The sequence below is a fragment of the Adiantum capillus-veneris genome, chromosome 13 (genome assembly GCF_014529385.1).
Source record: "Adiantum capillus-veneris isolate H3 chromosome 13, ASM1452938v2, whole genome shotgun sequence".
NCBI lineage: Eukaryota > Viridiplantae > Streptophyta > Polypodiopsida > Polypodiales > Pteridaceae > Adiantum > Adiantum capillus-veneris.
This window is the reverse complement of record NC_140943.1, coordinates 151,230,067-151,244,163: the sequence shown is the minus strand read 5'-3', so window position 1 is coordinate 151,244,163 and position 14,097 is coordinate 151,230,067. Positions and strand designations below refer to the sequence as shown.

At 37.6% G+C, this 14,097-nt stretch overlaps 1 protein-coding gene across 1 annotated transcript; it reads left to right on the top strand.

Moving 5' to 3' along the window:
- The first annotated feature begins 12,180 nt into the window (after positions 1–12,180).
- LOC147445086 (uncharacterized) lies at positions 12,181–13,236 on the top strand. Its single transcript, XM_086528001.1, has 2 exons — positions 12,181–12,880; positions 12,962–13,236. The coding sequence occupies exons 1-2, from the start codon at positions 12,181–12,183 to the stop codon at positions 13,234–13,236; spliced, it is 975 nt and encodes a 324-aa protein (XP_086384127.1).
- Positions 13,237–14,097: the final 861 nt, after the last annotated feature.

Genomic DNA, 14,097 nt, shown 5'->3' with positions numbered 1-14,097 from the left:
TGTAGGATCCAAGATAGCACCATTTTGTCAAAGTGATTTCCCTTACAAGCAACAATTTGAGGAGCCTCCATTGATAGAAGGATATCAACAACCACCAGTAAGAACATGCATGCAAAGAACTAGGAAAACATGGATACCCAAGAAGGTCTTATGAGCAAATTGAGGGTATATTTGGATACCCAAAAACAAACAACCAATGATACCAAAAAAACACCCCAAAGAAGATCTAAAAAACCAAATAGTGTGGAGAAAGAAAAAGAAACCGCTGGCATAGGATCAATCAACACATTCAACACCCACAATGGTAGTTTCCAAGGTACAAGCAAGGAGACAAAGCTTGAATCCAACCATCAACAATCTAAACCAGAATAGGTATTAGCCTAAAGCAATTATTGTGATATTACAAAAACCTAAGCTTACCATCAAAGAGAGAGAATTTCAACTGCAAAAGTTTATCTTTGGAAAACCAACACAATACAAGGAACTTCAATATCAAACACCCCTTATAAAATTGCTCATCGATCCTTCTCTTGCACTACATATTGTTATAGATTGCATTAACTTCAGTTCCATGGTAGAGGCAATGAGGGATATGCATAGAAACATAGTTTAAACCATGCATTGCACTACTCTAGTGGCTCTCTGTCATCTTGGAGGACTCCAAGTAGGAGGAAGAGAGGCATGCCAAATATGGATCTAACATATTTAGATAGATATGGGCATTTTTTCTACATTGATTGCAAAACTTTTGAGTTTTGGATGTATTTTTTTGGCTTCTTGCATATATGCCCATTAGACTAAGTTTGATAACAGATATGGGGACAAAAGACAAATATCCTATTAAAATGATTAAAAAGAATAATAAGTTACCATGATTGTATGATGGAGGAATGGGCTTCAAGAAAATGACCTCAAAAATAAGACCCAACATAATGTAAAAATCTGGAAGAATTTGAGGCATGCCAATGGAAAGCCTAGAAACATTACAAAGCAAAGGTAGGCTGGGCTATACATGTCCAAATCAGGTAATTTTTTACTCAAAGGTGTAAAGGATTACTTTCTAGGACTAATGGGTAGGCTCAAGAAAGTTGAGGTCTGGGAATCCCTAGTTCGGCTCATGCAAGTTGAGCTCAAGTCACATTTTGAATTGGGGTCCCATTGAGGTTATAGACCACTAGATAGGTAGAAAGACCCACTAAATAGATAAAGTGTGCAATCTGGAGTAAATCAAGTGCAAAAGTTCAAAAATCATCACCTAATAGCTACACCATGCTAATTATCAAGCCATAAAAATTGCAACATGGGAAAACCTCACAAGGCTAGATGCCTGCATTTCAGAGACTATAACCCAATTTTTGACATAAAGGGGAAATTTTTTACTTCCAAATTTTCTTGAATGTGCATATTTGTGCTCTATAAGCATTATGGGATGTGTGGTATAAGTGTTGGTAATTTGGCTACAATAGTCTTGCAGTACTAGACTCTTTCATCACTTTGGGGGGGTCATCACTAGTGAGTTTTCTAGACTACTCTCATCATTCCGACCAAGTACTAGACTTGTAGTACTAGACTCTTTCATCAATTTAAGAAGGGGGGGGGGGGGGGGGGGGGGGGGGGGGGGGGGGTTCATCACTAGTGAGTTTCCTAGAGTCATCTCATCATTCCTAGCAAGTTTCATATCATTTGAATAACAAAATCACCAAAAACCCCAAGGAGAGGAAAATTTTAGAGCTCCACATCCAAAATTTGGCTTCATTACTAAGTCAAAGGTTTTCACTCATCAAGATTTCATAAGAGGACTTGCAATAGCATGTACAACCTACTTCCAATGCCATATAATCCACATCACAGTATTGAACAATTGTCCAAAAGGAGGGATTTTCTCATCATAGTGTGTATGATCAGCCCCCACACAAAATCATCTCTCGTTTGGTCTCATCAATAATCACTAACCACACTTGAGAGAAAATTCAAAGTCTGACATTACATTCAAGGGCTTTACACCAACTTTTAGTGATCCAAATCATTAAAAACTTGAGGTACATTATCAAGAACATGTGGACACCCAATGTATGAAGAAAAAAGTATATGTCACCTCAAATAGTATAGTATTGTGATGTAGGTCTTATGTGTCAATTTTGCTTTTCACAAGTTTTATGCATTCCCCTATGCCTTGTTAAATGGGTTTCCACACTCTAATCAGTCTTATTGCAAATATATGAGAAAATCACATTAATATCATTATGAGGGATGTAGTAGACCTGGTTAATGTATGGAGGCAACAAGAACTTGCCAGTTCCTTAAAAAACAATATTACTGCAAGCAACAATCAATACTCAACTCTCAAATGACCACAAAATCCCCAAAAGACTAAACTATGAGAGTGAGTCAGTCTCTACTGTTTCATCAATCAAATGATACCTACATGCAATACAACTAGACCAAGACAATCAATCCTATAGTCTTAGAATCACCAAACAATGTGCGGTTACAAAAATGATACTAGAGTTTATATCTATTTTTAGTAGGTGAAAATCAGCATTTTACCCTATGACTTAGTAATGAAGAGAACTATCCTACATGATTGGTTGTTCGTCAATCTGATACCTAAATCTTGATATAAGGAATCAAACAACTTTTTGGTAGCCACAAACCAACTTGAGAAATAGCACGAGAGACTTACATCGACTTAGAGAGCCTTCACTTGGCAACATGTAAAAGCAATCAAAATCAGAATGTGCCAACATATCCTAGAAAAAAGAGTAGATAATGCCCACAAATACACATAGTTCATTGTCATACGCTTCAATAAATACTTATCTCATTAAAACTTAACAAAATAAGTTACAAAAGTGACGGTCAACTTTATATTTTGGCCAAGATTTGGGATTTGGTACTAAGTCATCTCAACTCAATAACTGGGCAATCTAAGTGCCAACAAATGAGAAAATTATAGATTGAAGTCTTGTAGCCCTATCAATAAAAAAACTCATGTGTACATCCATAAAAGTAAGAAATTACATGTCAAAATGACAAAATTAAGTGTCCAATATCATATAGAAATAGGAAATGGTTGCTTCTAATAGCTTGGAAACTAGCATACCCCTCTCCTTGCTCGTTTTGTCTATTGACACAAAGGTCAATGTGCTAGGTGATGTGTTGGAGCTTTGGCTTCAAGGCTTGTCTTTAACTGGCTCAAGACCTCTTGATATTGGCTCCTTTGCTCTTTATCTGGCTCTAATATAAATTCCATACAAATCCTATTTTGAAGCTCCACAGCTGCGACCTTGCTCTTAGGTTGGTAATACGTACGGGACCTAAGGAACCATTTCTCAAGTGAAAACCCTTGTAAAAAAATGAAAAGCTTCTCCTCCTCTCACATAGTGTGTCATGTCCTTCTTGTTGATAAATTGACCAAACTATCATTGGCATATTTGACTAAGTTCACAGTCTTCTTTGTCCCTATTTTTAGGTGGTGGGTAATCAGGTTTATTACTACATGTTTGGGATTTGTATACCATGCGGGTCGGGCCTTTAAGAAGTTAAAGTGTTGTTGGTAGATCCTCAATGACACTTCTAGCTTTGGTTTTATAAGATTTGAAATGTTGTTAAGGGCCCAAATTTGATGAAATTTATAGTGGCTCTTCTAGAATGTACTATCATTCTAGTTGTTGCTAGCTTAAATGCTTTTTCTACCATCTCTTCAATGAACCCCACTTCTATAGCTTCAGAGTTTGCATCTTTTAAGGTGATTGTGCCATCTTCTTGAATGCTCAAAACCAATTCATAGGCTCTCTTGATGTCAAGTATGTAGGGTGGTAGGTCAAAGTATCCTCTTAGACCAACCTTCTAGAAATTTTTTTCCACATAAGGAGAGCGCTCACATGCCCTTGATGTTGTACATTAAGTCTTAGGTAATTTGAGGAATTGAAAGTTGATGAAAAGCCCTTGATTAGATGGGTAGACTTAGAAATTGGCATTCCTTGTGATCATTAATCATTGGAGGGTCTAAATGAGATGAAATTTTGTGTGTGGGCTAGGCATACATGTACCAACATTGTGATGATGATGAAAATCTTCCCCTTTGTGAACAACAGTCCAATACCACAACACTAAATATGTAGTTATTGCTTGGTATTTTGGCAATGAAATTTTCTGATACATGCAATTGCAAGGCCCAAAAATTGGCTTTGAAACTCTAAAATTAGTGTGACTCCTTGGGCTTTTAGGGTGATTTTGTGATTCTAGCTTTGTAAAAATTACCATGTATGGCGAGAAGATCCTATTGGACCCACTACTGATGTGAACCTCCTATTTTTGAACAATATTCTAGTACCACAATACTAAAAAATCTCTACCAAATTCACTAATAGTTGTTCTGCATAGCTCCCATGGTTTACAAAACACATACAAGAAACCATAAGCAACTTTCAAAGTTGAAAGTTGCCCCTTGGTAGTAGTTTTGGTATTTAGTCTTTGGAATGTTGGTATTTATTGGCCTTGTGTGATAGTTCCATGTCCAGTTTGAGAAAAAATTGAATCATTCAAGTTTTAAATTCCTCTAATGAAAAAAATTCCCAATTTTGGCACAAAGGAGTCAATATTGCAATACTGAACTATTTTTCAAAATAGCTTGGATTAATTCCTTGGAGTATTTGGAGCCTCTTGGTAATTTCCTTGGCAAATTTGGAGTTGTAGACCCCTTGTGGGGAGTTTGCATGGCTTGGAGGTTTTTGAATTGACCCTTATCCAAATTGTACCACAATATTATTTGTAGCTTTCCAGTAGCTTTTACAAGTATTGAGCCAAGATTCCTTACTTTTACACATTGTTTTTAATTTTAGGTATGGTGTGGTACTTTAGGCCCATATCTACTCTTGGAAAAGCATAGCTTAAACCAATACGTGCTTACCTAATTCTTTTTCATTGAGAGAACTTGATCAAGCCTCCTTATCAAAACCTTACAATGTAGAAGGAATATGTACAAGAGAATAGTAGTGAGTGCTTCTATACTAAGGTCTAAAACCTAGGTGACCAAACTGGAAAAAATCTGGGCGAGAAAGAGGTGCGTTTGGTTTACGCTCTTATTTGACTTGAGCACTTGGCATTTAAGTATATTTTCATGCATTGTGAGTGCTTGGGAAATAAAAAAAGAGTGTTGAATGCAAGTGCCAATTATGGGACACTCTATATGCATACAAGAAGATTTACAAGAAAAGCGTGTTTTGTAAGAATGGAGTTGATCACTACTTCAAGGAACAAATGTAACACATGTGACATCAAAAGACGTCTCAATAGCTTTCACTTTTCCAAGAAGGATTTCCAATGTATAAGTTTTTCTATGCATATTTTATAGTGCTTAGTGCATGAGTGTCTTACGGAATTTTCTCCTTCACTCGCTAGACTTAAAATACATAGACTTTGACTCCTATGCTCACCTATACTGGCATGAGCAACACAACTTAGATAGGCACAAGACTTCTAGCTTAAGAAGGGCCTAGAATAGCTAAGACTCTTAGACCACAAAGAAAATTACTCAAAGCTTTGGGACTAAGGTATTGCTCATTTATCAGCCTAGCTACCCAACTTTGACTATGCCAAATAACGATTTTAGCATCCTACTACTTGAATCAAATTCTCAAGCTATCACAAACAATTTATTTGGAACTTGTAAGCTTGAATAGTCAAAAAATAGGGTCATTGAGGGAAAAATTTTCAAGAAAGGTTTTTTTGCCATACCTAGTTGACTGTTTGTGAATCTACAACCTGCATCATGGTCTTGTCTTTCTCAAAATCTTGAAAACTCCTTTGTTTGCTTTACTTTTTAGATATTCCATTGTATTGGGGCCTTTGATTAATGGTGAAAGCCTTGCTTCATGTCCTTTGTTTAGGTTTGACCTAGCTTATAGTAAGATTTTGGAGCCATATCCATGTGTTACCTTGATAGAAACCTTGTGATTCAAGTAGCTTGACTAGAACAATTTGTTATTGATGTCTAGCATAAGATCCCATTGACCTAGTGTAAATGGATTCTTATATTCTATTTGCTACAACATGAGACTTTGGAACCCACTTCCATTGCTTGTTGATGAGTTCTTGTGAGGTAAAAGCCATTGATTTTTGTATGTGTCTTCTCCTTAGCTCTACTTGACTTTACCCCTTTCCTTGGTTGATGGTTTCTTGATGCCTTAATTGTCCTTTGCTTCTCTACATAGAGTGTGACTTGTGGCTTTGATACCCATAATTGTCTTTGGAATTCAAAGTTGCCTTACACTTCCAAGCTGTCCCAAGAAGCTATCAAACCATGTGCTTGTTTTTCCTTACTATCTATGAGTCTTGAAGCCATACTAGATTGTTGATGCGAATATAAGTGCTTGGAGAAAACACTTTCTCCACTTGTTTTTGCTTCAAATATCCTATGGAAGGATAGTTTGGTTTATGGAAAAACACATGTTTGGGCGTGTAGAGCTTCAAAAAATGGTAGTTTACAAAGGTAAGATTGTATTTTATATAGAGATGTTGAAGATGCAAGGATAGTTCCTAATCCATTTCCAAAATGCTTATTCAAACCATTCAAATGGACTAAATACTAACAAAAATGGATGTGTATGCAAATGACTCAACTCATACTAAATTTTGGACAAAGAATGATATGATATAATCCATATCCAAATGGTGTCCATAGTAGAGGGAGATGATAGTGATTCAAAAGAGGATTTCAAAGAATTAGTGAGAAAATCCGACAAGAAGATATCTATATTTAAGATACAAGAAGAAATCCCCATCAATTACTTATCTACACAAGAAGATGAAGCTACATTTTATGGTATCGTAGACAAAATCAAAGAGATTCCGATCACTTTGAGTGGATCATATTTCAATCAAGAGCACGATTGTTAGCAAGGAATGGAAGAAGGGGACAAATTTTTTGACTCTCCACATCAACAATGCAATTGAAATATGTCAAATTATGGGCTTAGATGAATTAATTTGTATCAAAGTTAGTTCTAGAAGTGCTGGGTGCTGGGGCATTGCCAATGAAAACCCTAAGTATAAAGAGTAACTTACAAAATGTAAACATCACAATTTGAGTTGATTGAGGATAAATCTTGGAGAGAGCCATTAGAAATATTTGGACCTTGAAAGGGCCCTTCCGATTAAGGGAAGGCTAAGAACTAGAAAATGAGAGAAGGGTAGTGATATCACTTATTAGCTACAAAATGTTAGGGAGAGGCCTCTATTTTGATCCCTTAATTATGTTATTGTCCCTAGAGAGAGAGAGAGAGAGAGAGAGAGAGAGAGAGAGAGAGAGGAGGGGGATGTCATGATAAAGAGGGAATCTTTGAGGGCAAAGGACCCACCTACCCTTATTTTTAAAAAAAATTGTATACAAAAAAACCCAAAAAGTGCTTTTTTTTTCAAATTCTCAGAAGTAACAATTTTTCCTCTCAAACTCTCCCCCCAAAACTATTCTAATACCAAAAATACATTTTTCCCCCTGTAGAGATTGCTTCCCTCTGTCTTTCACGCCCTCTAATCCTCTCACACTCTCTCTACCATTCTCTCTCTACAAACCCAACATCTCCATTTCTATAGAGCAAAGATGGCTAGTTTCACCACTCATAGAAGACCCAAACAAGACATCAAAGAGTTTCTACTCCACAATACCAAGGATCCAAATTATTTTTGGGTATCAAAACATTTCAAGAAGGGTACTTGAGTGTTTATGTAGCCCTCTGCATTAGGACCACATTGAGTGTGATATTGGGATGTCTTGTACCATCATTGGAAGGGAAGGTTTGTTGTTTTTTAGCAAAGAAAGAGGTTATAGTTGCTATTGTGAAATATCACTATACCCTTGCCAACATTCAAGTACATTCATCTACCAGCATCTCTACACCCTTTCCAACACCATTCGAGTACATTCACTTGCCAACATACATAAGGGTCTTGCTCAAATTTGTATCTCTCCTTGGAATTTGACTCATACTATCCACTTTGTATGTTTACGATGTTTTTACTTGAAGAACAACCACTTTGATTGCTCTCTAGTATCTTCATGGTTGTGGAGGCCCACATAATTGTTGAGGTAATGTTTGTTGCTAATGTGTCAAGGGTGCTACCATTTAACGAGCCTTGAAAAGCGAGCGAGGGATACAGAGCGAGCGAGACACATGAGTTGAAGATATCTTGTAGCTGAAATCCTAGTAAAACTCGACTACACTTAACTTTATTTTTATTCCATGTTTGTATACAAACTATGTACGCTCCATTTTCTTTTTTTTGTTTATTCCTGAACACTATGTAGGGAATTTACTAAGCATTTTTAATTATAGATTAAATTTATCTCCGTTTTCTTCTTAAGTTAGTACTTACCATATGTTTAGTACTTACCATGCTTGCCATATGTTTAAGGTATAAACATCCATGATTTCTTTGTCATTAAACCATAAACAAAAATATTTCTGACATAAGGAGGATTATAATTACAATCTTCTACAGAGACACACACATAATCCGCTCATACTTCTCATATGTAGATCATGACTAGAGCGAGTGTGTAACAAACAAACTAAACAACAAAGAAAAACCAAAGAGATTAGAATAGAAAGCATGATTCTAATGTAAAAAAAACCACAAAGATTTAAGACCAAAGAGACCATACTATGGAAAATACACCAAAGTAGATGTACTGCTTGAGAAGGACATATAAATACAAATTATATCCAGGTATTGGTAGCATTCGCCTGCAACTCTTTAGACTTTTGAATGCAAGTTAAGACATCAACAGAAAACTCTTTATTATGACGCAGTGAGTTATTTATCATAAGGGGCCTAGCTCTCCCAACTTTCACAACAGAAGCTCTATACACAATGGAAAGTGATCAGATAGACAACATTCAATATGTACCTGCATTCTACATTGAGTTGGAAGCGAAGCATCATTCAAGTAATAAAGTCTATCTAGCCTAGACCAAGAGGAAACATGAGATTTAGAGAGGAAAGTGTAACCTGTTGAATTATATCCCTTTAGCCAAGCATCAGACAAATGATGAACTGCCCCTAGATTTTCCCAAGTGAGGGCTTCATCAGTATTCATGATAGAGTTAAAAGAAGTAGTGTATTTACTATTAGTTACCATATTGAAGTCTCCTCCTACAATACCATTGTCTAGCTGCAAATGCTTGAACAAGGGAAAAAAGACGTCCTTACATAAGGCATCAGCAGTATAGTTACCACCCATATCATAGGGTAATTAAGTGGTCATGTAGCATACACATCATACTTTTAGTATGAAGTTGCATCTGCTCAAAAAACTTTAATGCTTCCTTAACCTGCTCTTGTTCAACATCACCTAAGACCATGAGCAAGCATTTCGTACTGGAAGTTTATCAAAAACTCGCATGCTTTTGAAAGCAAGCCTCACTTGACATACATATTAATCAATCTTCTACTAACGACAGCAAGGTCTCCTTCCGCCCACTGTTCTTCCTGAATCTCTGCATGCATTTCTTCAAGAAAAAAGTAAAAATATAACAATATGAAAGTAGATTCTCTTGTTGCATCTTTGAGAAACACTCAAGCACTTGCTCACCAACTTGACTTTACTGGGCATATCCCCCAATTAATGCATTGCAAGTAAGTACAACATCTCAAAGTGTAAGCTTTCATAAGTTGACCCATAAGGTTGCTCAAAACAGATTTTAATTAAAAACATAAGATGGCTCACCTGCGCACTGGCTGAACTGCGAACTGACAGAACTGCGCAATGGCTGAAAATCTGTGCACTAACAGAACTGCGCGGAACTGCCCAAGCTGAAAATCTGTGAATTGCGTGGAACTGTTTGGAACATAGCGAAAATCTGCCAACGCTTCTCTCCTCACCTGGCTTCTCCAAGTTGCGTTTCCAAACGCAAACTTCAAAGCCTTGGTGAGGACTCAAAAGCTCAGAAACTCAAAACCTCCAACCTCACATCTCACCAGTGCTCCCATGAAAGCGTTTCCAAACGCAAGCACAAAACCTTTGGTGAGTAAAATAAAGTCCCCTCCCTCTGAGATTTTCTTTTCCACACGCAACAGTTAAACCCTTGGTGAGTAGATGAAAAATAAATGATTCATTTCTCCTCACCGGCTATAACACAGACCCCTGTGAGGAGCAGTTCTTGGAGAGTGCAAAAACAGAGCAGTTCTTGGAGCGTGACTTTTGCACAATATTATTTAAAAATCAAAAAATTATTTAATAATTAAAATTGATATTTACAAAAAATGCTTAAAACTTTAATGAGCACAGACCAAAAGAAAATGTTTTAAAATTTAAGTGAACATAAATCAAAAGCTACTTTCCTCGTAAATTGTGACAGAAGCTTTACTTTCCTCGTGAATTGTGTTCTTTTATCTCTCATGGATCTTGGTCCGTCCCTATCAAATAGATGATTGCACGAATTTTTTAAATGCCATCCCATTGATTACTAATGCCAACCTTTTTCTCGACATTTTCTCAAGGCTCAAGAAAATGATTTCTATGGATCTGGCTTTGGATATTAAAAGCGAACCTATCTTGTCCTGAGCTTTGCATTTGTCTTTGGATGCTTCACTCTTACAATGCCTCACTCAGTTCTTATTGGCAGACCAAGACATTATTCTATCTGAAGCAACTTCTATAGATGATGTAGTTGTGTCTCTTTCTATAGTTTCATTAGAGGATGGAAGTCATGGGTATAAGCTTCATGATAACAATGGAGGTGTTTACAAGCTAGAAAAGCGACAAGTACAAAAATTGGTAGAAAAAGAGATTAGCATTCTTCCAAGTCTTCAAAAGCTTCCACTGTTTAGCTCTCTTCATGTTGCTCTTTCTTCAGCACAAGCTAGTCAAAAACTTGATGAGCTTCCGCTTGAATATGATGGCTACTGCTTGTTTGAGCTTCCACCTTGCAAAGATGGTTCTAACATGAAAGGCATGGAGCAAAGGCTTGATGGACATGTTTGGACAACATACAAGACCAGCTATGTTGATGCCTTTAAAGGAATAGTGAGAATAAGTAGGTGTTGTGGACACTTAAGGTGTTATAACATTGATTGTGCTTGTGTAGATATGTTTGGAGCAGTGAATGAGACTCAGTGGAAAGGCAAGCTTCAATCTGCACCACCGTTGGACCATTGAACAAAGAAAATGGAGTTCTTCTTTGTAAGCACTGTGGTGAATCACCAGAATGTATCAAAACTTGTCAAGCATTCATATACTATTGTATCCCTCGAGATAGAGATGGCACAACAAGATGTGCCATACACATGGGCTTTCATAATCATCCAGTGGAAAAGGGGTTATCAAAAAAGGTGGAGGAGGATGTTCACAATAAGATGTTCACGTGGGCAACCATTGAGCCTTCTAGCACATGCAAGCAAATTGAAGTCTCAGTCACAAGGGACTTGATCATGGATCTTTTGATTCATGAGGATGGTGCTTCTCACAAACCTTCTTCAGAGGGTTACTTGCACAAAGTACTAGATCAAATTACTTCTATCTCTCAAAAAGCTCAAATCAAAAGGTCCATCCAGGCTGCTAGAAAAGATTTTCTTCAAGGGGATAGTGGGTTGGATGCTATTTTGAGACTGAAACAAAGATGCATATATCCATTTATCCAAAGTGTTCTTTTTCCTGATCAACTTGGTGATGATAGCCAGCCACATGTGTTTAAGATGTCATTTAAGTGTCCAGGTTCAGGACTGGATCTTGTTAATCGAATGCAACCAGGTGGCTCATTGGAGGGCCAATGGGTGCATTTTGATCATGTGCATCGGGTGAAGGGGTGGTGCACAATGGGAGCCCATGTATATGATCCACATGTACGTGAGTTCCTCACAATCGCAACTTGTGAGTTTAAGGTGCAAGATCACCATGCTCAGGTTCAATTTTGGAAAATGTTAAACAACCAAATGGTGCAAAATGGTTTTCCACTTCCTCAATTTAGAGGTTTCATGTCAGATGAGGCTCAACAAAATTGGATTGCAGTGCGCACAGTCTACTTTGGTGGTCCAAATAATAAGGTGGAGGAGAAAGAGAGGTCTTGAAAGTTTCACTGGGAGACAAATATGGTGGATCACACTAAGAAGTGCATTAAGCCAGCCTTTCAAGAAGAGCACAAGTATATATGCAGGCAGTGGAGAAGTGTACCTGCTGAGATGGAGAAGGAACGATGTAAGCAAGCTATACAAAACTATTGGACTGACAACCACATTATTGAGGGACAACTACAAAGCTTACAACTATGGCTTGCATGGTGGGATGCACGAGCATCACATTGGATTGATCAGTTTCTTACACATCACAAGGATTTGGGATTTGTACCATCAACTAACCTATCTGAATCTAAACATGCAAGTATTCATGCTACACATGGAGCAACAAAGTATGTCTCATTGTATGAGGCTACCGCTGTTGACTTATGCTTAGCAGTGCGGCAAAGTGAAAAATATAAGTCTTTTATGGATGGAAAATATCATGGTATTGGTCCGGACTTGAAACAACTAGCTGAAAGGCTAATGGAAGGACACACAACTCGAGCTATTGAGAAGAAGGTTATTGATTTGACTGCTTCTACAATGGATGCAGCAGGTCTTGCCTCTTCGGAGTATATGAGACAGCCCATGGAGCAAGTAAGTTTGCGTCGAAAAAGAAAGTTGGATCACTCAACTCCGATTCATGAGACTGACAGTCATAGACCTGAATATAATACCATCACAACCTGTAGAGCTATTCCACAATGTCCAAGCTTCAAAGTACAACAGGTAAAGGAGTCTGAAGTTGCAAAGTCCACTTGGGCCATTAGGCGATCACCTCCTAAGGCTAAAGTGAGTTGTTTTGGGTTAATCAAGGAGACAGGTTAGAAGTACAACATTGAATCTATCAGTTTTGGTCGCTAACCTTTCCTCTATGGTCTTAAATTTTTTCTTGTTGATGTAGGTGAGAGGTGTGGGGTTGAGATCAACATAAATGGGGGAACAACATTGCATGGTGTTCCTGCCCCTTGCTTCAAGGGAAGAAGAAGATACCCAGGTGGCACACAAGAGCAGGTCATTTGGTTTTGCAATAGCAATGTGCAACATGCTTGGAATGTGCATGGATCTGTTATTTTTCCACCAAGTCCTACACCTGGGGTGTGGCCCATCTCAAATGGGAACATTTCTATCTTTAGAAGAGACAAGTTTATTGTGAAAGTCAGGCTTTGTTTTGGATGATGGATCTTAAGAAGGTGCAGTTGTAGAAAGCGTTCGATCTCAACCTCCTGCAAGTGCCACACAGCCACAAAAGAGGGATGGTAGAATGGTCAAGTGGAGAAGCAAACTCGCCAAAGATTTCAAGGATAAGATTGTCTTGGCAACTAAAATGCATGCAACTGTTCTTAGAGAGAGTATAATAGTCCCAAACGAAGTGCACATTTTCTTCTTGGAGTCAGAGGGACCAAAATCACGTGGGATTTCATATTCCATCACAATAAGTCAATTTCCACGGTGTACATGTGAGGACTTTGTGAGACGAGATGCAAAGGCAAGTACTTATATTCCATGCAAGCATATATACTTTGTATTTTTAAGGACTCTTGGATTGGATGCAAATGTTCATGCATTTATGCATCAAGATGCTCTCTCAAATATAGAGTTATTCCAAGCCTTGCATGGAAGACGTGTGCTAGTGGCTGCTTAAGCTAGTTTCACCTTTTAGCTATCAACTTCATCCTATATAGAACTAGATGTTTTAGGCCTTGTATGGAAAACATATGCTAGCGATTTAAGCATGTTTTTCTTTTTATCTATCATCTATATCCTATTTTGGCAACTTACTTTTGTTGTACTAGCTATCCACAACAACCTACTCTCCCCCCTCCCTTTCCTCTATTCCCTCTTTCTCTATTTCCACTTAACCTAGGTGGTGTATGGAGATCATGATGTTTAATGACAAACCAAGTTATTTATGTGTACTTTTTTGCGGTCAAAAGCTCTTTGCAATGAGTCAAATCAAACCACATTCTCTCACTTTTAGTTGGCAAACTTTAGGTGTTGAGTCAGTAAGCAATTTGAAGAGTATTCTTTTTGGTTGTT

Excerpts from the sequence above, each read along its gene's own strand:
- LOC147445086 (XM_086528001.1), top strand. The coding sequence starts at position 12,181 with ATGGAGAAGGAACGATGTAAGCAAGCTATACAAAACTATTGGACTGAC. Across the intron at positions 12,881-12,961 it reads TGGGTTAATCAAGGAGACAG|GTGAGAGGTGTGGGGTTGAG; the intron begins GTTAGAAGTACA and ends TTGTTGATGTAG.